Source organism: Emys orbicularis, chromosome 13 (genome assembly GCF_028017835.1).
Source record: "Emys orbicularis isolate rEmyOrb1 chromosome 13, rEmyOrb1.hap1, whole genome shotgun sequence".
In the NCBI taxonomy this organism is placed as follows: Eukaryota; Metazoa; Chordata; order Testudines; family Emydidae; genus Emys; species Emys orbicularis.
In genome coordinates this window covers 42,499,457-42,514,994 of record NC_088695.1, presented here as the reverse complement: position 1 = coordinate 42,514,994, position 15,538 = coordinate 42,499,457, and the positions used below count along the sequence as shown (strand labels likewise).

Genomic DNA, 15,538 nt, shown 5'->3' with positions numbered 1-15,538 from the left:
TATTTTTTTTTAAACACAATTTATAAAGGGGGTGAACTCTGATATCATTCTAAGCTCTACAAACATCTTACAAACCCAGAGCCAAAAGAGGCAAGATATGAATATATGAACTGTATCTGTCCTACTTCTTCAAATCCTAGTTCCTATACAGTGCTGCCTTCCCTTCTAGATTAAAGCGAGATGGTGGTAGAGATGGACCCTGAACCATGCTATTGGATCTGGAGTTCAACACGTTTGGAGGTGCGTGTTTGGGACCATCTCTGGAAGGGAGCCAGAAGTTCAGTAAGGGGAACTCAATGTCTTCTCAAAGCCGCATTCCCACTTCATGGAAAAGCAGAATTTACAAATGTTAATTGAGGGTAGGTTGTTGGAAGACCTGGCTTCCAGGGCTGTCCCTAGCCATTTTGGTGCCCTACACAGCCCCCCTGTGGCTTTCCTGGGCAGCTCAGCCGGTCGGGGGATTGGGCTGGCCACTGGAGCAGCATCCAGCTGTGTAGGGCACCAGGAAATTTGGGGCACGCAGCTGCGTACTTTGCGTATGGGTAAGGACGGCCCTGCTGGCTTCAAAGGGTCTCCTTCTTCTGCCATTTACAGCAGTGTAACTCCAGTGGCTAGAGTGGAGTTACTTTTGATTTACAGTGCTGTAAGTGTTTAGTGCAGCTTTGTAACTCTGGGAGGAAGGAAGCAAGAGCTTGATATTGGGTGCGTCGGGGAAAGTGGGGGAAGATGACTTTGGGCTTCAGGGAAGCCATTGTGGCAGACGTGGCCCTGAAGAGTTTTTAACATTATCTGTTGCAATGAGTGACCAACTGCCCTGAAAGCTGCAGTAGCAGGAAGGCATTTACAGTGGTGCATCCAGGGTAGAGGCAGAGCCCAAAGGGTGTGTTTTACCATAAGTTAGAAATAAGTTTAGTTCCTAGCAGACAGTCCTTGTTACAGGGGGATCTTTCATTAAAGATTAAATACAAATATTGTTGGAAAGACATGGGGATGTCCTTGTGACGTGTTGGCCACTGCCCTCTACTGGATGGATTGAGAGCTGCTTAATTGTGTGTCAAGCTCTGTCACAGATTTTCAAAGGAGCCTAAGCCCTTGTCTAGATAAGCTGCACTGGTTTGACTTGAATCACTTTTTAAACTGGTACAAGCCCCTGTATGGACAATCTTATGTCAGTTAAGAGTGGCTTATTTCAGTGTATTTTAAATGGATCCCTAATCAATTTAAACTAAGCTGTAATAAATTTGGTTTAAAACACAAATAGTGTCCCTACAGGAGGTTGCACCAGTGAAAGAAATCAGTTTAAAATCACATCTTTAGTCTTAGTAGTGAGACTTTCTCATGTAGCAAGGCCTAAGGGAGTTAGGGACCCCAATCCTGACCATAACACCCTTAGACTCCTGTGTAAAAAATAGCCTTTATCGCTAACAGATAGTTTCTCCTTTAGCTCAAGAGATAGGGGGCTGTGGCTGTGGAACAAGAGATTCTGGGGTTCTGTCCTCACTGTGCCCACAAAGTTCTGGATGGCTCTGGTGACCAGGTTGGTGACAGCTGGGAAGTGTTATGCAGACCTACATTTCTCACACTATAAAGTGGTTGTACTTAGGGCAGGGAGTTTTCAATTGGTGTCCTTAGTGCTGGTCTCAATGGATGATGTGTTTAAAAATCAAAGCAGAATTTTGCTTGAACAGGTACTGTGCAGAGAGATGGCATTTGAGGAAGATTCACTCTATAGCCAACATACTAGAGGTTTCTGTCTTTCTAATGCAGCAGAAAGAAAATCACAGAAGTGTAGAGTCTAAGGAAAGAAATAAGAATATAAGAAAAGATATCATCCAGATGCTTAATTAAAAAATAATAATAATGTTCTTGATGTTTTTGTTCTGGCTATTTCCATTTGGGGGGCATATCTAATTTGTAAACAGAGACCTATTACATAGCATTCCTTAAATCTCTTGTGGGGATTTCTCAAGCACCATTACCATAGCATTCAGGCCCCCAAAACCTTTCAGCTGTGATTATTTTATTGCTGAGACCAGCAAGTTAGGATTTTACACATATATTTTAAAACAGGAGAATGGTTAGAAGCTTTGAGGCAAGTGTGTGTGTCCATCTATTGATGATCAGAATTAAATCAATGTTTCCTCTGTGCTTCACAGTCCCTTGATTTGAACTGAGTAGTTATAATTTTAAACATTGATCTAGTTTCTAGGTCCTGTTTATAATTTTGAAACTACAATATGCTCTGCTATTATATTACTTAGTCCAGCTGGGTCAAAAATGCATAACATATAATTTTTTCAACATATTTTGCCCCTTCTCCTGTTTGAGAATTGTCCACAGACAGATCATGTTTTGTATAACAAGTTCAAGAAAAATAATTTACTTGAATGATTCCTAGTTATAAGCGGGTCATTGCTAGTCAAATTGTTAACTATTTTGAATAGAACTGTAGGTCACATGGTATGTTAGTGTTCCCTGCTTAGGGGTTGTTTTGGTTTTTGGTGCAAATACTCACAATTATTAATTCTAAGTTCCTGTTCCATGAATATTTTGCAACAGTTGCTTAAAATTTGGTGTTTTGGTTAATATTTCTGGTAGTAGGGTTGTTCACCTGAATCTCCGCTGAAAAAGAACACGAAAGGGACCCCAACACATTAAAAGGGAATTTGTTTAAACATTCAAATGAATGTTTATGGAAACTTTTTTTGGAGTATTTGCCTTGTGCTTGTAAATTATATTCATATACCTATAGTACAAAAGTCCTGGTAGGTGAGGTTAAATAGTGGCCATAAGTAACAGTGCTCGGTTCCTTCTGGCTCCTTTGTTTCCGCAGGAGACCAGTGCAGCGAACCCTGACGGATGTTTTGTTTTCAGGCTGTCTGCACACTCAGGCAGATACCTAACATCTTGGGCAGCAGCCTGAATGAATCTGGAAAAATAGACACCCCACACCCCCCTTTTCAATTCTGCGTTTCTCTCAAAACCATAGAGCTGAGTTTGGATCCAGGGATTTAAATCCAAACCCTCATGAAATTCAAGAGAAATGAGTAAAGGTGGTGGTGTCAGTGCCCACCAGTGCAAGTGCCCACTGTTTTCAGACCCTGGCGGATGCTGCTACATTGGCTACACTCAGTTTATGCTTTCAAGTTTTTCTTCCCAACCACAAGGGCCAGAAACATTTATTTTTGAGACGAAAGCTGAGATTCTGACACAACCACATGACTCTGGAGGTGTTGCCCTAGGCAAAGTACGATAGTGCCTTATGCCTTAACCCAACCTCTCCTGTGTGTCTGTATAGAGTCCAGACCCATCCTGCTTGGGACTTTTTGAGTGCTTCTGCAATACAAATAATCATTACAAAAATAGATGACTACCACACCCACTTCATACAGGTACTGATCAGATGTTAGGTGGTAATAATGACTTTCACCTGCATCAGCTAGATCTGAACGGATAACTTTGATGTGAAAGGCTCAGTCTCTTATTAGCACCCTTCTGACCCATCCAGTGCCCTTTCAATTCTATTTTATGTTGCAGTTTGAAGTAGGAGCTATAAGATGTCAGCGATAATGGGAGAAACTCTAAATAAAGCTTTCAAATATTATTGGTTTAGCAGAGATTAGTATTGTGGTGACCAGAATTTGTTTCCATTTTACTAGTGATAACTTTCCACTAGGTGGTGCCATTGTGATATGTAATATTATTTTTAGAAAGGCAAATTTTTAGCATTGTAGGTTCACTATAAGTCAGTGGTCCCCAAACGCAGGTGGGAGCCGGGGCCCGGAGCAGGGCCAGACCCACAGGCAGGAGCTGGGGCCAGGAGCAGGGCCAGAGCTGCAGGTGGGAGCCGGGGCCCGGAGCAGGGCCAGACCCGCAGGCAGAGCTGGGGCCGGGAGCAGGGCCAGAGCCGTGGCCAGGGCGGGAGCTGCAGTTGGGGCCACAACCAGGAGTGGGGCCGCAGCCGGGGGTTGAGGACAGGGCCGGAGCTGCATCTGGGGCTAGGGGCAGGGCCGGAGTGGAGTTGGGGGCAGAGCGGGGCTCAGTGGTGCTCCCTTCCCGCCCCGTGGGAGCTGGCCCAGGCCTCGCAGTGCTCCACCTGAACGTTCCTCTGCGCCTCACAGTTTGGGGACCACCATTATATGTTGTAGAAAGCTCTTTAGACTTCTGGCAGAAATGTCCATCCCCTAACAAAGAGGGTAAGTTCTTGATAAACATTCAAATCAATGCATAAAATTGAACTCTGCCGAAGTGTAAAGAGACAGTTTTTACAGTAAATAAAATATTCCAATGTCACTCTCTCCAGAAAAGATAATATGGATTTAAAAAAAAAATATTTCTAGAACTAACTCACTTAATTCCCGATTGGCCTGTGACTTGTGTAAACCTGCGCAAGTATCCTGCACTTCAGACAACTCTATAAATTAGAATAAAGGTCTGAGTGTAGTAAGGGTCACCGCTGGCAACGGACAGATTAGGATACACTGATCAGAAATTGGTGGGTTAGAAATTGAGTCATTTAAAAAATAATTTAAAAGCTAAGACAAATATACACTGGCCCTATTAAAGTTAGTGGCAAAACTCTCATTGACTTCAACAGTATGGACTCAGAGCCACTGTCTCTTATATACTGGGCAAAGCTGGGCAGGGGGGGTTGTTTTGCAAAAACAAAATAGAAGCTTGTTTGGCTCCACATCATAGTTTAGTCAACTCCCTAACCAAAGTGCAGATGAATGGTTCTGGTTGTGGCCCATCTCAGCTGTGTTGCACTGTCTGATAGAGTTGTGGCAGGCTGCAAGGGCTCTTTGGATTTGCTTCTTCCCATAGCAGTGTGCTAGTACTGGAGGCAATGCACTGAAATGTCAAGGCCTGAGGCAGAGCCCCACAGAACTGAAGGAAGGGAGTGGGGCCCACTGGGATCGTTGTGTGCTCAGCGTAGAAAGTAAATGTTGATCCTGATAACCAGCAAGGCACTGTATTGCTTAGTGGGTGCCTAGTGCTGCACTCTAAATGCTAGCCTGCTGGGGGGCTAGCAAAAATAAATGGCTGAAATGTGGTGTGAACTCTGACTTCCTTGTCTTGTCATAGGAGACAGGGCAGCTGAAAAGACTGAACATTTGTCGGCCAAAATTCCGAAGTTCTTGTTCACCATTTACTTAGTCCTTACTCAGGCAAAATGTCTTCGTTGCCTTATTCAGGCAAAGCTCCATTTCAAAGAGATGCTGCTGCTGGTGGCTTATTTAACTAGGCAAATACCAGCAGAAAGAGCAAACAGAAGCATTAACAATCAGCAGTTTCCAAATGAGAAGGACTGATCCAGTGGCCGTTATTGTCATTAGATCAATGGTCATTGATTTCACTGGGCTTTGGGCTTTCATCACTTTGCCATCTGGCTCAGAAAGTGAGCTGGGTTTGAAACGCTTTAAGTCAGGGTGTCTGTGGATGCAGTATCTTTTCCACACCCTACTTGCCCACAGGCACAATGGATACTGGGTATGGAAGAAACTTCTTCTTTTGTTGCTCTCTTAGGCCTCCATTCTAATTCTGGTACAGGTAGGAAAGGCCTCCTGATCAGCTTTGTCTGACATGGCATCAGATAAAGGTATACAGAATGGAGACCATAGGGAATATGGGAAAATACACAGGTATATTACTCACCAGCCCAGGTCCAGAGGTACCCAGAAACTCTATTAAATTGGAGTTCAGATCAATTTAATTAAAACTGGAGATGGGCCCAAGACGCCCTGGTCTCCTGATCCCTGGTTTCAAACTCACCTGTGTGGTTTTGGTTCTGAGCCAGATCAAGAACCAGAAGGGGTCTTTTTTCCAGAGCCATTTGGATGCTTCGCAAAATGGTGGAACTCTCAGGAGATTGTTAAATCCTCTGAGAGGTCCTCCATTTTGGGCTGAAGTCTCCTGAGAACAAGTCATGAAGTTTTGGTGACACTGAACCTGAGCTCTAACCCTGGTTCATCCTCAAGCCAGATGTCCAACCTCAGTCTGAACCTAGAGTCATTTTGACCCACTCTAATTATATTATATTAGCCTATACATACTTTCTTCAAACTCCTTCCCCCTCTGCTGTTAAGAGGATATACCACCTTTGTCTCCTTGTGGGAAAGGCTGGTTGGTTTGTGCAGACTTTTGTACATCTGTGCTGCATTACTTTAAGGGGCTGGGAAAATCTCCTTCCTTCCTATTTTTGCTATCAATAGCCAAAGTTCATCAGTCTTTGTTCTCCATCTGGCATGCAGCCTCCTCCTCCTTTCCTCTACCTGGCTCTGGAGACCCTTTGCTGGAGACTGGCCAAGTTTTCAATGCTTTGTTGTAAATGTATTTCAAGGGAACCAGGTTAAGGAGAATAAATACCATTGCTAACAAGCTAGCTTACTTCCTGGTTATTAATTGCTATGGTTACTATGCCATTTCCTCTGCAAAATAGCTAGTTGGGGGCTTGCTAATGTTATTGATGCATCGTTAAACAGATGAGTATTTCCTTCCTGTTCCCTGTTGCAAAATACCACACTTATGTATGTTACGCAAGGACTATAGCACAGCTTACACCTGAAGGCTATTGACTTAGGGAAAACAGTTCCCATTGACCCCAAGAGAAACAAAGAGGTTTTCATGTAAACAATGAAGCTTATGAGAATCATGCCTCTCCATTTTCATACTTCCTTGATTATATCACATAGCTCTGATACTTTGCTCTAACTAATCAACCCTCAAAGTGCCATTGGAAGTAAACAAGTATGTATCATGCCCATCAGAAAGCCGGGAGAAACTGAGCCATGGAGAGATTAAGGCCTCCATTTTTAAAAGTAACTAGTGATTTGGGGTGTTTCAGTTTTGGGGAACCTAACTCGGGAGGGGCCTGATTTTCAAAAAGGGTTGAGCACTTCCTCGGTGAAATTCAGGCCCTCATAATATGTCTCAGCTTAGGCACCCAAAATCACTAATCGCTTTTGAAAATTAAAGCCTAATTGACTTGATCAAGGCTGTACAGTGAGTCAGTGTCAGAGATCAGGTTAGAGCTCAGGAGTTCCCGGCTCCCACTTCTGACCTCAGAGCAAAAGTTGATTGGTTTAAAAATGTACTGATGTACTGAGGAAGGGAATATTATGGACATTGCACATGGAATGCACTTGTACCCCACCTGCTAAATTTCGATTGCACAGACTGAACTGGCCAGGGCTGGGAAAACGTTATTACTTTCTTTTTAATGTTAGCCTAACTTTAAAAAAAAAAAAATCCTTTTATTCAGCACTTTCTTCTAAAAAACACATGTATCACAGTCAAGAATGCCAGAGGACAGATCTTTCACAGGCAGGAAGCAAGGCAAGTTGATTTCAGTTCTGAAGAAACCTTGGCATAAACACGCAACACAGAAAGGCCTTGGCTGCTCTAGAATTCCTTTAATGAAATTTCCCCCATTGCGATTCTTGCTGTATTTCCACCACTTGTAGCAACGATGTGAGCGCGAGTTGTAGCCACGTTGCCCGCAGCTACCACTGGGTTATTTACACCTGCTCTGAGGAGAGTAACATGAAATGGTGGTTAAAATGCCAGCAGCTGTTCCACACTAATGCTCCCATAGTTGCTATCATCCAAGGAGTGGCAGCGGTAATAGCCATGATGGGAAACTGTACAGAAAAAATGGCTAGTGTAAATCAATCCAAAGATACAAGGGGTGGGGCCAGATAAGAGAGACTCAGTATGTTGTAGACTGAATTTTTGAATTTTTGCCTTAACTTCTCATTTTCCTGGCCTGATGCAGGGCAGGTGACCTCTTGGGGAAATTGCAAGTCTAAAATGCGTGCAGGTGTCCTTGATTGTTCCCAACATCAGGAAAAATTGAAGGAATATTTATATGTCCTTAGTGGTCTAATCCTGTTTGCCAGGAGTGGTAAACTGTGCTAACATCCCCTATGTTACCTCCAATGAGAGAGAGGAAGAGGAAGGATTTTTAGAGCATAAACAAAATGCTGATAAATCTGTGATTCTTGCGGAAGTCTCCTCAGGGAGTAGTTACATCATTTACTAAATTTGCTTATGGAGCCTGAAGAGCTGTTTGTTTGTAGAGCCAACTACTGTGGAAGTACGGGGGTACTTTTAGAGGTTGTTTGAAGATGGGGTTGCCCTAATGCAGTAGTTCTCAAACGTTTTAAAGCTGACACCCCTCCTTCCCTTTCAAGAAAACGGTATAGAAATGACTGTAAATATCCCTTTGTAGACAAGCCCTTCCTTTCTTTCTGAAAGAAATCTGTGACTCTAGTGAACAGTTGAGAGCTCTGGCCATGCTTCCTTCCCTGTGGCTTGTCCTTCATGCACCCAGAGGTTGCACTCCATCTTTTGAGAAGTGTTGTCATTGGATTGCTGAAGTCCACTTGTGCTCTGCCTAGAATGCTGCTTGGGGGACAGAGATAATTTGTGGAACTGGGATAAGAGAAATGATGCATGGTAGAGGAATGCCAGTTGTGGCTATTTTACAGTGATTATTATGGGTTTCTCTGTTCTGACTAGGACTTTCCATGAAAGATACAATAATAATTCAGGTATTTACAAGAACTGCAAAGTTTGAAGGTCTTTTGAATCATACTTTAAAATATTTGGGGCGTCAATAAAAAAATTAACTGGCCTTAAACAATGAATGAATATTTTTGTGGATAATGCTGCAGTGAGGCAAGTTGGATAATATTACAGTGAATCAGATCTCATGCTGCATGGTATAAACTGTAAACATGGTGGTGTTATTACTTAACATTTATATTATGGTAGGACTAAAGGCCATTGTGCTAGGTGCTGTACAAACTATATATATAATACGACAGTCCCTGTATAACTGTCCTCTGAAGCATCAGGTATTGACTAGAATTAGGCTGAGCATCATTTGTTACTGCAATAGGCGTGGCAAGTCCTGTATAAATCAAAAGACTGCCAACAGATTACTCATCCTGTTGAAAAACGTTGTCTGTGAGTGACCGCACTCTCTGCCCTTGTCATCTGGACTGAGGCTGAATGACTCTCCTTGTATTTTGTCTTGATTACTTTTTCATAGGCTTTTAGAGAACAACTAGGGTCCAGTACCTCTCCCTCCTGGCTTTGCTACAGTCAAACAGTAGAATAAAGGTCTGATACTAACCTATAATGACCAAGTTCCTAAAGAAATTTTGCATACATTTTTGAGATACTCATATATTAGTTTATTTAAAAACTGAGCAAAATATTACATCTCCTTTCTGTGTCCTGCGTAATAACAGTAACAAACAATAATAATGGGTCAGATCCTGAAATCCTTACTCAGCTTTTACTTAGTCTATATCAGCATAAACTGGACATTTTTTTTCATGAAAAATTCACCTTTCCCTTTACCATTAAAAAAAGTTATGGGAAAATCTATAACCTTAAAGCTGAGATGTATGTAGATTATCTATCAGTCACAAGTGGCTGTTTGTAATATGCAATAAACTGAGTCCAAGAGAAAAAAAGTTTAAGCTTTCTCCTAATTTTTTTTTCGCGGTGTGGGGGAGGAGGGTGGGTTGGGGGCAAGAGCTGGCAATGCAGAAGAGAGGAACCTGCATATGTCATTGATGGTTAGTGCTGACTGGTATTTGCACTGCAATTTGTTACATAGTCATGTCTTAGGACTATATATACGATTATGGGTGAAAATATGTATGACTCTGTGTGTGTGTGTGTGTGTGTGTGTATATATATATATATATAATGCACCATCTAGTTCTATATATGTGTGTGTGACTAATATCTCTCTATATATTTTTAGTAAGAACTTTAGGATTTGGCCTAGTAATGGGAAACATTTTTATGGGGGAAAATGGTAGTGTTATGACCAAAGTGTGTGTGCGTGTGTGGATTTTTTTGGGGGGAGGGGAGGGTTGCTGCTATTATTTAGCCACTTCTGGAAATCCTTACTTAGTTTTTACTGTTTGTGTTTATAGCATAATAATTTCTTGTATATATGCAGACATGCTATGGGCCAGGAGTGTGTGTGTGTGTGTGCATATTATACATACATACATATGTATAAAGGCCCTAAAATGTGACTGTGACAAAATCTATAAAGCAAACTCTGGCCAACCCCTGCCATCTGTGACGTGTGCTGTTTTCCTGAGTTCTGCTTTGCCAGCTACTCTTTTATTCCTATTTTGCCAAAACAGAATTAGAACAAAGCCTGAGTTGCTGCAATGGAATATTTTCTATTGGATGTGGATTAATGGGCATAAAAAACAACCACTCCCATGTTGCTTTCCACATGTATGTTTGCAAATCTTAGGCCACAAGAAGGGCTAACAGGGTATGAAGAACCATAACTGAGGCTGGTGATGGAGTTAATGAATCCCCTTCTATTTGTTTATGTATACTGTTAAGTTGTTCGATTTTTTTCTTCTTCCCCCCAACCTCTGGCCAGAGTCAGCGCATGTTTGTTTTAGCTGAAGTAACTTTTTCCATGGGCTCTGCTGACTACTCAGTATAATATCCTCTCAGAATCTCTGACTCCATTTGAAAAGACAGGGTCTGACCTTCCAGATCTCTTAATTCAAATCCATACTCAGATCTGCTACTTCTGCAAAGTGTCACGTAGTTTAAAAATAAATAAAACAAGAGAGGCAGAAAAGAGCTAAGGGAAACTATTTCTCTCTACTCCCCCCGCTTCCCTTTTGCTGTGCCTAAGCCTTCCACTCCACCTCTCTTTCTGCCCTTCTCCCACTCTTGTTTTGGGACCATCTCCAATGTTACCAGTCGGGTGACCAGATGTCCCGATTTTATAGGGACAGTCCCGATATTTGGGACTTTGTCTTATATAGGGGCCTTTTACCCCACACCCCATCCCAATTTTTCACACTTGCTATCTGGTCACCCTAGTTACCAGCTCTGACTGTTCAAAAGTCATGAATCAGGTCTAAAAAATCATGAGATTTTAAGACTAAACACAAGGTTTTCTTTGCATTCTGGTTTCTGAGGCTTTAAGGGTTCACTTTTCTCCACAACCATGAAGACTTGCCCATTTGTATAAAAGGAAAGCCAAGTGCTTCACATGTTGACTTAACTACAGTAACTGGGGCTTTAAGAAGAACCCTACTGATCATGAGACTCATGGTAAAATCCAGGGACCTGTCAAAACTGCAACTCCCACTTGGGCCTGTTGCACAGTTACTGTCTTCTGTACTTCTGGGATGTAATCTGGACTCAACTGAAGTCAATGGCAAAACTTCCACTGACTTTAACGGAGCCAAGGTTTCACCCCAGCTCCATTCAAATCTCTCCTCAAAATATGCTTCCTCCAATGTACAGGAAATGACTTTGCATCTATTTTATAAAGCAAAAAATAACCTTAAAACCTGCTGCAATGAAACTAGCCTCTAGTTTAGCTGTTCAGGTCAGATCCTGTGATGAGTTTGGCATGGGCAGACCCCTGTCTGTGTCTGTGCAAAGCCGCATTGAAGTCGATAAGTCTGTGCGAGGCCCTTGGGATCTGCCTGTGTGGAGCTCATTGCAGAGGCAGAACATTAAATTGCAGACTAGATGGGGCAGTTTACTATAATAAACAACGATATTTCATATTTCTATGCACTTTCTGATATATCTCACACAGAGCACAGATAACTGTAATAAGAAATTATGTATGGCCTCAGAGCTGCGCAACACCCTTGTGTCGCCCTGATTGTGTAACCAAAGCATGATGAAATATCGAGACTGCCTGCTTTGTGTGTGTGTGTGTGTGTGTGTGTGTGTGTGTGTGTGTGTGTGTGTGTGTGCTTTAAATCAGCAATCAGTAAAATATTGCAGGCCTGATTCTGCGCTGATTGAGGGCAGTGAGGGACTTTACCACTGCCTTCTGTGAGAACCTGCTTGGACTTTGCAGAAACTTTGACAGAATCATATTCCGTCAGAATATGCAATTCTGCTGAAACTGAAACACTTTGCAAAATTGGGTCAACTTCACCAGAATTTCATTTAGGAAGAAAATCGGGAAAAATATTCCATCAAGGTTGAAACATCCCATTTCAACATTGGAACAAAACATTAAATTTTTGTTTTGAAATGATTTTTGTTTCAAAATTTTTAATGTTGTATCATATTTTAATATAATACAATACTTAAATGGAAACAAAATGTTTTAATTAACCCAAAACAAACATTTTTCAGAATTCTCCTGCATGAAGAATTTCAGATTTTTTTGTTTTCATTCCAATTTTTAACAAAGCCAAATGTCAATCTCAAAATGCTTCTCCAAACTGAATTTCCATCCTCCGCACAGCTCTAAACCAGGGGTCTCAAACTCAAATGACCACGAGGGCTACATGAGGACTAGTACATTGGCCCGAGGGCCGCATTACTGACACCTCCCCCCCGCTGCCCTCAGCCCCGCCCCCACTCCACCCCTTCCATGAGGCCCCGCCCCCATTCCAACCCCTTCCCCGAAATCCCCACCCCAACTCTGCCCCCTTCCTGTTCCCAGGGGGTGCAGGAGGGGTCTGGGGTGTGGCGAGGGCTCAGGGCAGGGGGTTCGGCTGCAGGAGAGGTTCGGGGGGCAGGCTCCAGCCCGATGTGCACCGGGGGCAGGGCAGGCTCCCTGCCGTCCTGCCCCCGCACCGCTTCAGGAAGTGGCCGGAACTTGGGGGAGGAGGGGCACAGGGGTCTGTGTGTTGCTATTGCTTCAGGCACCACCCCCAGCAGCTCCCATTGGCCGGGAATGGGGAACCGCGGCCAATGGGAGCTGCTGGGGGCGCTGCCTGAAGCAAGAGCAACACACAGACCCCTGTGCCCCCCTTCCCCACGTTCCGGCTGCTTCCCGGAGCGGCGCGGGGGCAGGACGGAAGGGAGCCTGCCCTGCCCCCGGTGTGCGTCGGGCTGGAGCCGCTCTAGGTAAACGCTGGAGGGGTGGGAGGGCCACAAGGAGCTTGCGGGCTGCAGAAAACAACCCCGCGGACCGCATGTGGCCCCCGGGCCTCGTGTTTGAGACCCCTGCTCTAAACTAAATTCACACCATGGCCCTAATTCACCGTTTCCCTGTACATTGTGCAAAGGGTTACACCCATTTTACCTTCACTTTGCCCTCAGTCCCGCTCTAGTTCACACCCACTGAGTTTTAATTTCAAGGCTTTAGGCTCAAAATGAAACGTGGCCAAAATCACAAACGTCAACTTGGTTTTCATGTCTAGAAACTGCAGATTTCAATGCCCAAAAACAAAACAAAACAAAAACAAAACCCACAAATCGATCCTTGTTCACCTTAACCTTACCCTAGAGAAGGTTCACAAAACTTCCAACCACATTCCCAGATTCAAACAGCCTCAAACTTTTGGAAAATTTAGCTATGGTTCTGAAATTTGACCCATGAGCCTTGTTGCCAATGCTGGTTCAAATTTCTAATAGGAGACAGATCCCAAAACCAGATAACTGTGGGGATTTGGGTTTTGTGGGTGTGTATATTTTGCACAGCTTTAAATATACCAGATAAAAAACATTAGTACACACAATGGTAATCTGCATTAGGATCTCATTGGTCTAGGGGCTGTACCACTATATTTGCTTAAATGAATTTAACTTGCCACGGTACCTACAGTGGAGCCCATGCATCACAATAGAAATTTCAGTCCCATACAGAGTGCAGCAAAACAGCCCTTGTGAGCAGCCATAGTGGGACAAACACATAGTTATGCTACATATCTAAATCCACTCTGAAAGGGTTTTCAGTGCCAGAAGGAAGAGGAATAGTCTACTGGGAATCCAGCAAGATCCAACAGTAAATGTAATTCTGATTTTTAAATGGTTAAGCATGACTTAAAAAATATATGTATTGACAGGAGTCTCAGGATAAATGTCACTGGGACTTCTTGTTTTTTAATACACCTTCGAAACCTAAACAAAGCAATTGAGTTCAGTGGGTCTCTCAGGAAAAGACCAGTCACTTCCTGAGCAATAATCTGCCTGTTAGCAGCAGATAGATTCTCATTGTTTGCCACTTCCACTTTCCAGTAAAGAGAACGATTACTTGACCAATATCTAGCCAGTTTCTGCCGAAGTTGTGGAAAAACCTACAGTTTTTCATAGCAAAGTTGCATTATTGGTTTCTTCCCAAAAATCAAAACTTCTGTGGAGCTTTAGGACTGCGAGGCATAACCAACCAGAGCTGATGATCAGTTTATTCTGTAACTAGGTGACTGCTCTCCAATGACAAGATGTATTTCGCTGTGCTGGTGATTCTCTTACACTGTAAGTTCACTGTTTAAATATTTGCATGCGTTTTTTATGTTGTCCTAGTATGTATGTTTTTTGATCAACCTTCAGGTTTGAACAAACATTTTTCAGAATTCTCTGTCATGAAGAATTTCCAAATTTTTGCATTGTGTCCTTAAACTCAGTCTTTAAGCTTTGAATATAACATTTCCTCTCACTTTTCCAGGTCCAAGTCTAAAAGCTCAAGACGATGGTGAGTTGTGACCTTTCTTCTAAAATTCTTGATATGCCAAAGACTGAATTCTGCTCTGGTCTCCGTTACTGTGGTGTGGATCCACAGTGGAGTTACTCTGGATTTGCAGGGATATAACTCAGAGCAGAATTTGACCCATGTAAAATGATTTAACTTGAAGTCCGTTTTTGTTTAAAAAATGCCAGAAAATGTGCTTGGATGGTCAGTTAGAAACAGAATCCCATCCAGATATCTTGGGTAAAATCCTGACTCCACTGAAGTCAATGGGGGTTTTTGTAGGATTATTTATTATATAAGATTCCGTATTGCAATGATAAATGTTCAATGCGAGTAAACAGCATCGGTGATGTGCAATATACAAAGTTTTCAAACATCTTCATTTAGTCTTTAACCCAAAATACTGGCAAAAAGGACCCTGACGGGCAGTGTTTGCTGCTGCAAACTGTGTTTCAATCAGCAGTGTGCTGCCAATATTTTTTCTTTCAGAGACACCTCCTTTCCCCCCCCAATAAATCTCATTTGACAGGGTTCACAAAAGAAGGGATGGAATAGGGAATCTAGTTACTAGCGCTGTCATATTTAAACAAAGCCACTGTCTCGTCCCCATAACCCAGGAGGGAGGCGAGACCATTTGGTAGATGTAAATCAAGGGCACTTGCTGGATGTATTTACCCTTTGTTCTGCAAAATATCCAGAAAGTACTGAAAGTTCCAGCATGATGTTGAAACCGTGTCCTTTTGAAACTGGGTGAAGCGGGTGATAGCCCTGTGGGCTATCCTCCTTCCTCCCTTATGCTGGGAAATGCCTGGTACCGTCGGGTCCATTAGAATGCAAAAAAGATTTTCAGAGGCCTTTTCATGAGTGCCAAGGCAAAGTTATGTCTGGCTAGGAGGAGTTACAAGTAAACAGGGAGGGGGCAACTCCACCAGAGGCAGGGAAACTGCCCCACCTCATCTTTCACTTTGGTGGTTGAATGTGAACAAGGGTTCTTAGGAGCTCCCTCTAGCTAACTGGTAATTTGAATTCTGAGCAATCTGGGCATAGCCACCAGCCGTTAGTTTTAGGGCAAGAAAAAGCAAACAAAGT

The 15,538-nt window shown here is 42.9% G+C and overlaps 1 protein-coding gene across 1 annotated transcript in view; it reads left to right on the top strand.

The window, feature by feature from the left end:
* Nucleotides 1–14,201: 14,201 nt before the first annotated feature.
* The window catches only part of PECAM1 (platelet and endothelial cell adhesion molecule 1), a 76,575-nt gene continuing 75,238 nt past the window's right edge, over nt 14,202–15,538 (top strand). The window contains exons 1-2 of the mRNA XM_065415330.1: nt 14,202–14,235; nt 14,426–14,452. Coding sequence (XP_065271402.1) covers nt 14,202–14,235; nt 14,426–14,452 — 61 coding nt within the window. The remainder of the gene's footprint in view (nt 14,236–14,425; nt 14,453–15,538) is intronic.